We start from the raw sequence: 10,176 nt of genomic DNA, 5'->3' as shown, positions 1-10,176 counted from the left end.
ACAATAGAATGGTGACTACTTGACAACGACAATGACATCTAATAGATGATAGATATTTGGTGACTATGGCGGTGACCAAAAACACCTAAAAAAACTTAAAACTTCTTTCAAAATAAAGAGGTCCTCCCTTAAGGGATTTCTCTCTTCAAAGAGATTTCTTCCTTGACGGATTCCTTTCCTTAAAGAGATTCTTTATTTAAAGATCATTTTCTTTCAAAATCAAACTCTTTTTAAAAGATCTTATTTTTGACAACCCTTGAGCTTTTAGGTATTTAAAATACATATATAAGTTTGTCAGGCTCCCTTTATTTGCTTAGTCTTGGCAAAACTTATATATTCACCAGATTGAGTGACTACATGGTTGATTATGTTTCTCCCCAGAAACATATGGTTTTGTAGCCCCGGTCTATTGAGTATATAAGGCTTGAGTTATTTCAATTTAAAAACTCATTAGAAAGATAAACTTGTATTCCAAATTTTTTTTTAATGATGAAATTATTTTTCAAGAAAATCAAAATACTTTTGTATGAAAAATACTCTTATTACTATAACGAAAGTACAAGTAAGTTTTTAATACGAGAAATTAAGATAAAGAAACTTATTGAAAATACTCTTATTACTATAACGAAAGTACAAGTAACTTATTTTCATTTGTTAGAATATATCTCTCGACCATAATTAAAACATGGGGGTAATATAACTTTAGGAAAAAAACAAAAATAATACCTGATTGACAATTTGATGAGAATTTCACTTAGAACCAAAAAATAACCAAACAAAAGAATAGAAAACCTTATTTTGTCACAATAATGGATGATTTCTATAAGAAAACAAATCATTATTAATTGTCAGACCTCATAAACACTTAAAATTGACCAACTCTTATCTTAATAAATGACACCTTCGAAAAGTTTCAAACTATGCCCCTTGGGTAGTGAATGCAAAAGAAAACCTAGGTCCATATATGTACCATGGATTAATCCAGTCTAGAATTCCTAGGTTAGTTCTAGGTTTCCTCACAAAATTATAACTACGGACTAGGACCTATAAAACAAACTAACCTACCCCAAAAGACTATGAGCAACTTATCATGAAGTAGCTCATGCTATTGATGAAGGTACTCACAACCACTTTTATAATGTGAAGAACTACCTTAAGTCATTGCTACGGGGATAAGGAAGAGCTCATGTTATTATACTAGTTAATAGTTTGAGGCTATCAAAGCACCCGAGAAGATGAAAAGTCACGGGCACCTTGACCTGGTGTGTTATTAAAAAATTTAGGTTAGGACTCCTATAGTTTCTTGTTTACAGGTGTGTAGGATAGGGATTCACCTCTATCCAAAAATCTTGTCAATTTTCCTACACATTAGACTAGGATATTTCTTAATCCAATTAACTCTAATTCAACTCAATCTAAACCAAACCTTTCAGAACCAATATAATTCCAAACTCAATTCAAATTTAAATCTCTATATGATCCAAAACTTATGAATTAAAATCTCAAATTAATCTCAATCAATCCAGTTTCAACCCAATCCAATTTAATTCAAATTTAAACCCAATTTCAAATTGATTTAGACCTAATTCTAAATCTAATCAAATCAATTTCTCATACCTGATCAAATTAATTCAAGCCCTATATCTTCTCTTCAACTATCAACTGTTAGGCTCAACTTTAAGGGTAAACTATTTTGGAATTCAATTGAAGCCAACTTGTGTCCAATCTTATCCACTTCATCGAAGTCATAAATTTTTGTTCATTCGATAAACATTTCATTAATTAATAAGAAAGATATACGGCCTAGCTTTAATCGAGAGTCTTCTCAAGACTAATTCTTATGATGTAATTAACTTTATGGGGGGAGCCCTATCATAGGGATACCAGAACTCAAATTTAAATTAAACCTAGATCCACATGTCCATAAATCCCAAATATATTCTTTATTTGAATGATTATATCCTTTTTAAGATAATATTTCTATACTTGAGAAGCTATATTATTCTTCAAATATCATATTAGATCATGGAACTCAAATTTAAATTAAACCTAGATCCACATGTCATAAATCCCAAATATATTCTTTATCTGAATGATTATATCCTTTTTAAGGTAATATTTCTATACTTGAGAAGCTATACTATTCTTCAAATATCATATTAGATCATGTAAATAGAAGTCTTTCAAGATCTATGGTGGAACCCATCATCTAAAAAAGGTCCCACCAGTTCTTTGTCTTACTGTTGCAAGATGTTTTCAAAATAGTTTATGCCATTAGAAATAATCTCCTCCTGCTCATATAAAATGTTACCATTATTGTCTTTAAATTTTAAGATATGTTTGGCTTTCCATCTACTTTTAATACTAGCATGGAAGCAATGAGAATTTCTATCCCCATTAGAAAAATTCAAAGCGTTGGCCTTTTGCCTCAGAAAGACTTCCTTCCATTTGATTTTAGTCATCAATTCTTATTGGGTTTATTTAGATCCTCCTTAGCACTATGACCAAAGGAAAATATGTTGAGATTTTCATACCTATTCTATTTTACATTGATTTTGATGATATTGCACTTTAAAGAAATGTATTTTTTATGTTTTGTTGCAAGTATGTTGAATTATGGTCATTAAAGCAAAAAGATGCAAAAAAGAGCGATTTTGAAGCAAAAAGGACCAAAATATGAAGATTTGTCTTGGGCGCCGACAGCGAGCTCAACGGCGAATTTGAACTAGGGAGCCAACGGTGGGTTTTTCTCGAGAGTTCAGACTCAAAATTCTAGAAGGCCGCCGATGACGCCATCGAGGCCGCCGACGGCGAGCAGCCGACAGCGAGCAGGTCGGTTCTCTCAACAGATGCATTGAATGTGGACGATTTTTGAAGGGCAATTGGGCAACTCTTGGAAACTCTTCTACAACTTTAAAAGAAACAATTTGGAGGCCGAGAGGGTGTGTCCACGAGTGTCCACGAGGGTCCACGAGGATCTACGAGTGTCTACGTGTGTCCATTAGAGTGTAGAGAGTGTAATTTAGGGTTAGTATTGTGAGGAATTCTTCGAGAGATTGTAAGAGTGGAAGGAAAGTGAGAGATTTCTTCCTCCTTGCTGCTTCGAAGGAGAATTCTGTGTGTTATAAAGAAAGGAAGAAATTCAGAGGAACTTCGAGGAGTTTTCTTGGGAAAGAATTAGAGATAAGTGGTATTTACTTATTGAAGTTTGTATGGCTTTGCTTTTGTATATAAATTCCAAGTTTTGTCGTATCTTCGTTATGAGTTCTGAGTTGTTTTCTCTATCTTTCTCCTTGTCTTGAGATTTTGTGAAATATTGTGATTTGAATTGGTGAAGTCATGAAACTGTTTAAGAAATTGTGATGATCTTTTCACTTCAATCTTAATTTACTTTCAATCTGGCCAATTGATTTGTTAAAATATGTTGAGTTTTACAACTAAAGTGAAGATTACATCGAAGATTTAGGGAGGTCAAAGTCCTTGAAAGTTGGGTGCAAATGAATAGGGAAATAAAATTATCGGGGGTAGAATTGGAGATTTTAGAGTGACAAACTAAAATCCTCAATTCGGTCCTATCTTTTGGGTGATGAAGTGTAGAAGTTAGACTTCAGGCAAGGGGAATGTGGGAGCTCCGAAGTGAGAGCCGGTATCCTCCCAGCCTAGACGCAGATTCAGTAACCAAGCATAGAATTAGTCAATGTTCTTTATGTCTGGTCCAAAGGGTAAAGAATAAGTATGCTCCTATTTGACACAATACAATTTGAACTGATTCAATTTATCCATTCACTTAAATTTCTTGACAAGGAGAAGGATGCTTTTTTATATATTGAACTTCACATTAGAAACTTTATTAGTAGAATTAGTTGATTGAGAGTTTATTAAAATTACATTTTTATTTCAATTGCCTATTAGTGACAAATATGCAATTTGAACTATATTGTTGTGATTAAGTATTGATTTTTTTAAATGTTAGTTTGTAGCCTTTAATATTACTCTCTGTGGGATCGATTTCTAGGACTCCATTAGAGCCTTGTATTACTTGAGCGATACGTATACTTGCGTTGATAAGTGTGACTTTGCAATTATTGAATATTTAATACACATCTTTATCAAATCTATAACTGTTGTCAAGTTTTTGGCGCCGTTGTCAAGGATTTAAATCTTCTAGTAGCAATATCAAACTCTTGTATTCTTAAGCATATATAAAGTTGTTGTCACACTATCATGTCAACTTCCAAATTTTTCAATCTGCAGACCTCAACTTCAGCTAATCTCACCGAGTTATGTAAGACTTTAAAGGTCTCCCAAATGCAACTCTTTAATGCTTTGGTAGTGTTCTTATGTTACTTCCACAACTTGTATTAAGGATTCCCAACATCACTAGATTGCCAAGCAGTTTGCACACAATTCCTAAAATCAGCATGATTTACCCTAGTGTTTAAGTATCTAAATGGGGTAAAAGTTGGTATATCTAAAGAAGAGATAGTAAGGAGGAGTGGTCTGTGATCTAACCCAATTCTAGACACATGTTGAGTAGTTGAGAATTGAAATTTTGACATCTAATCTTGATTAGAAAGTCTTCTATCAATTCTTTCAAATAACATAACTCTTTTCCAATAAATAAAGTCCAAATATACCCAAGTTCAAATAACCTAGCATCAGAGAGGGCTATATTAAACATAGATATAAGAGAATAGTCCACAGTCATTCCACCTTGCTTCTCAGTAGCACAAGTGACCATGTTGAAGTCAACTCTCAAAATTAAATTGCCATTCCATTTAAATTATTACCAATCTCAGGCCAATTGCTACCACAATATATTCTATTCCATATTGTTAAATCCTGCAAAAGCAAATATTGTTTTACGCCCCCCACCCATATATATATATATATATATATATAGATATGCTTTTGTATGTGTTTGTATTACTCATGCTGAAGTAAAGATAGTCTATTAGCCTTTAAATGATGTTTGTCAGATTTTTCAATGACTAATTACATAATTTAATTATGTAGTAAAACTAAACATCTTTTTTATCTAAAAATATTTTTCTATTTTACCAATCAAGGTCTTTATTTTCATTTTCATAACTTGTAAATCAAATGAGAAAATCTTGTAGGTATGGCCAATAAAATTGTTTTTTTATTAAACTTATTTTTATATTTTGCTAATCAAGGCATATATTTTCATTTTCATAACTTGTAAATCAAATGAGAAAATCTTGTTGCTTTGGCAATTATACTAACAACTTGGATAAGCACGAATAATTATACTTTTGATCATCAAATTTATAGAGTTGGCACTCTCATATGATTGCCATTTATATAGCTTGGCAAGTAGTGTTATCAATAACTCAAACATATTTCATACTATTTTATACGTGCGTCTTAGAACTGAGCCTTTAAGAATGAATGTTTTTTGACTTAATTAGCAAAAGCCTTTATTTGTGACATAATTTGCTTGCTTGAATTTTTTGATCATTGTATGAAAAGAAAAAACTAAAACTAAATTTTCTTTTTATGTGTACTTCAATTGGAAGATTGATTTTTGTTTGATCATACAATAAGATAACATTTGATATCAGTCATTCTAATCTCTGATAAGAAGTTCAGCACATAACCATATGTTGACTTTCATTAGTATGATGGGCATTACATCAAAAATTAAGCATAACATCAACCCAAATAAATGTTGGGTGATAATTAACAATCATAAACCACAACTTGATGTTACCCAGTATCTCATTTAATTATTGAAAATCTAAAACCAAAACTTGATCTTTTTGTGGAAAGCTTTCCTGTTTTGTTTCCTGAATATGGATCAAAGTAGGTTCAAATCTCAATGCCTTAGGTTGGCCGTCGACATTATTGATTTTAACTACAGGTAGTTCAGGTTCTTCAATACTTTTTACACTCTCCAACTCAACGGTAAAATCCTTGCTTTTGCCCCATAAAATGAAGTACATGCCAGCCACCAGAATACTTGCGCCTATAATCCTGTGTCAAATAAAAAAGAAAATTTTTTAAGGCTCACTAGATATTATAAAGAAAATATTGTGTGTGACCATTTGTACATGTAGATTAGGATGTATACTCCCAATACACCCTATTCGCATATACGGACCATCCACAAATTAATTTTTCACCACCCTGAACTTGTTGAGCATGGGCTATGTGCCAAGCTCTCACCACCACACTATTAATAATTTCCTTTAGTTCTGGTGGGGCAGGGCAGGAGATCAATTTCGATAAATTGAAGCATGGGCTTACGTTCCAAGGACAATCTTTTCTGCTAGGAAGGTGGAGCTCAAGACATTAGTCATGATCATTGTAAGAGGGTTGAAGGCACTTGCAAAAACTGGACCCTTTTCCTTCGTCACCACCCCAAGCATGAAGTACCAAAACGCATTGCCTACCAAACCCTGCAAGTCAAATCGATGAGTTATCAAGCTTCAATTAATCAACTTTAGATTTACGATGTAAAAATTTGCTTACCGAATAGATCACAGCAAAAAGCCTCAAATCCCACCCTAAAATCCATGGCCGAAAACTTCCATGCGTCACCACAAGAGCAATCACACCGTTTATTACCGCACCAAATGAACAAACCATTGCTGTGAGGCTTAGTTTTGCGGGGTATGATTTCAATGTGTTTGCCTGCAATTAGAATAACAGATAAATTTTTTTTTACAATTATACAATAAATTAATTGCAAATATAAATAATTCTTCTGAATTTGTTAACCAATTGATGGTATTTGGGAATTACCTGCAGGATGATGAAGGAAGACCAGCTGAGACAACTAATAAAAATTATCAATATGCCCTTAATCCATGTAGTGCTGTTCCCTGCTTCATCATTTGCTGTAGCTACCTCGCTATGGTTCTCTCTTCCTTGTGACCAGAAAAATTCCACAATAGGTCCTTTGTACAAAATCATTACAATTGCACCAATTACGCCCAAGATAGCGCCAATGACCTTAGCAACGCCCTGCTTCCTTCTAATGTTTAACTTTTCCATCCTAATTTATTAAAAAATTTATTAACAAAATTGTATTGTGAAGTTAACTTTAGCAAGGTTAAAAACTTAGATAAAGTAACTTTGGGAGTTTCAATTCAAGAATTACCTTAGAAGAAGGCATATGACAAAAGTAATGGCAGGATTAATGTTTTCAAGAGCAGAAGCAAAGCCTGCTGAGGTCAGCTTAGCTCCCAATAAGTAGCAGTTTTGATCCAGAACAGGCCTATAAAAATAGGGGAATTAGCGGTTAGTTAAATTTGTATGACGCTTGCAAGTTGCTTAAGTAATTAGTGAGGAATGATCATAACTGAAGTATTCCTAACGCCATGACCTTGACGAAGATGATGAGTGTTATCTTAGGTCTCCCATTCCTGGACCAGAATACGCAGAAGGTTAAAAAAAAATATACTGTATAATTATTTCATCATAATGTATAATAATCAGAGAAATATACCGACTGCAGTCCATTTAATTTCTTGAAGTTGACAAACAAACAAAAAAAATTAAAAACTTTTAAGGTCTATATTTCTCCTAAAATTTAAGGCTAATTTAAGATTTTATAAAAAAATTAAAAAATGAATTTATTTGTTCATAATTTTAAAATTAATTCAATTACTTATTGCTTTTATTGGAATTGAACATCTTATACAAAATAATCAGCAAAAGTATTCATGTACACACTACATATTGATCAGAATATGCTTCGTAACTCTGAATTACGATTTTAGTTGACCATAACATATAAAAAATATTATCTCAAAAATAATTTTAAAATAATAAAATTTTAAAATTCCTTGTAACCAAACTGGTTCAGGCAACTCCCACATTGTTCTCCTATACGTTCTCTATAATTCTTACCTCTCAAACCAGAGTGCAAATGGCGCAATGAAAGTAGTAGCAACAAGGCTACGATACGCGAACATTACGGACTGGTTCATGCCTTCCTTAAGAGTCGCCATTAAAATAACGTACATTACAGCAATACTGAACTGAAGGAAAACCATGGCCGCATATGGCTTCATTTTCTTGAGCACCAATTTGACACGGCCATTGGTTTCCTTGGACAACATTGCCAAGGTAGCTTCTTCCCACAATTGATTTTCTTGGTCTTCTCCTTGGGAATAGGATACCCTCAATTTCCATCTCTTTATATATACTTGTGCTGGCCAAAGCATCAGAATTTTTAACCTCTAGTCATATTACTCCTGCAATGTAATGTTGCCTGTTTGGTATGGACTCCTTTTGTTTTTATTTAATTTATCGATTTTTTGTATTTAGACATTACGACGGGGGCATTCGGATTTGCATTAACATAATTGATGGGAGAACTGGTCGTTTAGATTCGTTCAAGTTGTTTATATATGATATCAGGTTTATATACAAGGATAGCAAACATCCCACATAGCATAAGAATTACTACTAAATAAATAACGATATATAATATCCCCCAATAAATGAAACAAAACCACCGCATCAAGTAGATGTTTAATGGTTCTAAATCTGAAAAAAGTACCGAAGAATCATAATTTAATATTTGAATAAAAAATTTAGAAATTTAATTCAATTGATTCTTTGTGATTTTAACAAATTTAGAATATAATTGAGTCATCTGATTGACATCGAATGAGTTTAACCCTCATACTCGTATTATAGTAATAAACGCTAAACTAGCACTAACACAATGCTATTCAAATTGTGTATGCTTATATTTAAAAATGAATGTTTAGACATGATCAATAAAATCATTACACGACTTTTGGTGTAATACTTTAAAACTTCGAAAAAGTTTACCAAAACATCATTGTATGACTACATTGTAGCAGCACAGATCTCGATGCAAAGCTAAGGAACGCAGAAAAATAAGTGTGGCTTTGAGCAAGATGTGACATAGTCAGTCAACAAACTAAATTGAATAATCAAGAAGAATAATGCCAAAGCCAGGAGATCGTCACCAAGCTCTGTAATCATCCACCTAGTCAGCAAGCTGGCCAACAATAAAGTTGAATGAAAGATACCAGCAAGGTGGGCCAATCGAATGACGCCTTATCATTTGACGAATGAGGTGAACAAACCAGAATTAGAGAAGAAACCTTGGGAATATCCAATTGAGGAAACTTCGTATAATCTTCACATGGTTTAACCTATCATTGTCGAGCGGACAAGCACGGGACAACGAATAGAAAGCATGTTGTCGTTAGTAAATAATTATTTATTAGCCTAATTAATTGTACCGTGTAAAAGATCACAATGCCCCTACATATATTTACACTAGAATGAGAGTAAAAGTAACTATGTACTCAAGGTGTCTTCTATACCAATAAATAGGAGGCCATTTCGTAAAAAAATTCTCTGGACACTTATTTTTATTGTTCATTCTCTTCTCCTTCATTTGTTTCTTGTGTTCTATTCTTTGGGCATGATTCTAGGACACTTTTTTGTTCAGCACCCTAAAAGATGCAGTGAGAGTGAAATCATGCAACCAACAAGAAGAGGAGTAGGGCGTAGCAGCAAAGCAACTGTCCAAGAAACATAGAACGAAGCCGCTGAAATGGATAACATAAGAGAGATTTTGTGGTAGGAAGTAATGGAGTTGAAAGAATAGTTGACACTTGAGATGAGAGAACAAATGGTGGATGCTTTTCGAGAAGGACTACGACTTTATATATGCTTAAAAATACAAGAATTTGATACTGCTGCTAGAAGATTTAAACCCCCGGCAACGACGCCAAAAACTTGATAACGGTTATATATTTGATAAATATGTGTATAAAATATTCAATAATTGCAAAGTCACACTTATCAACGCAAGTATACGTATCGCTCATATAGTTATCTGAATTAAATTCACTATAAATTCACTACATAATAATTTTTTAAAATATTTAAATTGAGAACATATAATAGTTAATCTTTTTCTTCCCTCCCCAAACTTAAATTTTTCAATATGGGATGATACAGTTGGAAAGAAAAATTCTAAATATAAATCATACCTTAGTACTTTATGCATTTTCATCTTTCAGAAATTTTCGCAGTTCCTTCTCAAAATTTTTACTTTAACTGGTCTGTAACATTAGGAACTTTCTATACATATAAAGCATTAGAGAATTTTCTTGGTAATGAAATTTTGAAATAAGTACAAAACTAAACATTATACAA

The 10,176-nt window shown here is 32.8% G+C and overlaps 1 protein-coding gene across 1 annotated transcript; it reads right to left on the bottom strand.

The window, feature by feature from the left end:
* Window positions 1-5,595: 5,595 nt before the first annotated feature.
* LOC110031153 (WAT1-related protein At4g08290-like) lies at window positions 5,596-8,129 on the bottom strand. The gene is made up of 7 exons (XM_020734222.1): window positions 7,879-8,129; window positions 7,329-7,391; window positions 7,127-7,243; window positions 6,769-7,021; window positions 6,496-6,657; window positions 6,271-6,422; window positions 5,596-5,997 (listed from the first exon to the last, which is right to left on the bottom strand). The coding sequence occupies exons 1-7, from the start codon at window positions 8,088-8,090 to the stop codon at window positions 5,751-5,753; spliced, it is 1,206 nt and encodes a 401-aa protein (XP_020589881.1). The 5' UTR covers window positions 8,091-8,129; the 3' UTR covers window positions 5,596-5,750.
* Window positions 8,130-10,176: the final 2,047 nt, after the last annotated feature.

The sequence above is a fragment of the Phalaenopsis equestris genome, unplaced genomic scaffold (genome assembly GCF_001263595.1).
Source record: "Phalaenopsis equestris unplaced genomic scaffold, ASM126359v1 Scaffold000778, whole genome shotgun sequence".
Classification (NCBI taxonomy): Eukaryota; Viridiplantae; Streptophyta; class Magnoliopsida; order Asparagales; family Orchidaceae; genus Phalaenopsis; species Phalaenopsis equestris.
The sequence above is the reverse complement of the archived record's forward strand: the minus strand, read 5'-3'. Positions and strand labels throughout refer to the sequence as shown.

Coding starts and splice junctions, on each gene's coding strand:
- LOC110031153 (XM_020734222.1), bottom strand. CDS start 8,090: ATGTTGTCCAAGGAAACCAATGGCCGTGTCAAATTGGTGCTCAAGAAA. Junction 7,244..7,328: donor ATGGCGTTAGGAATACTTCA/GTTATGATCATT, acceptor CTATTTTTATAG/GCCTGTTCTGGATCAAAACT. Junction 6,423..6,495: donor TTTTTGCTGTGATCTATTCG/GTAAGCAAATTT, acceptor TTTGACTTGCAG/GGTTTGGTAGGCAATGCGTT.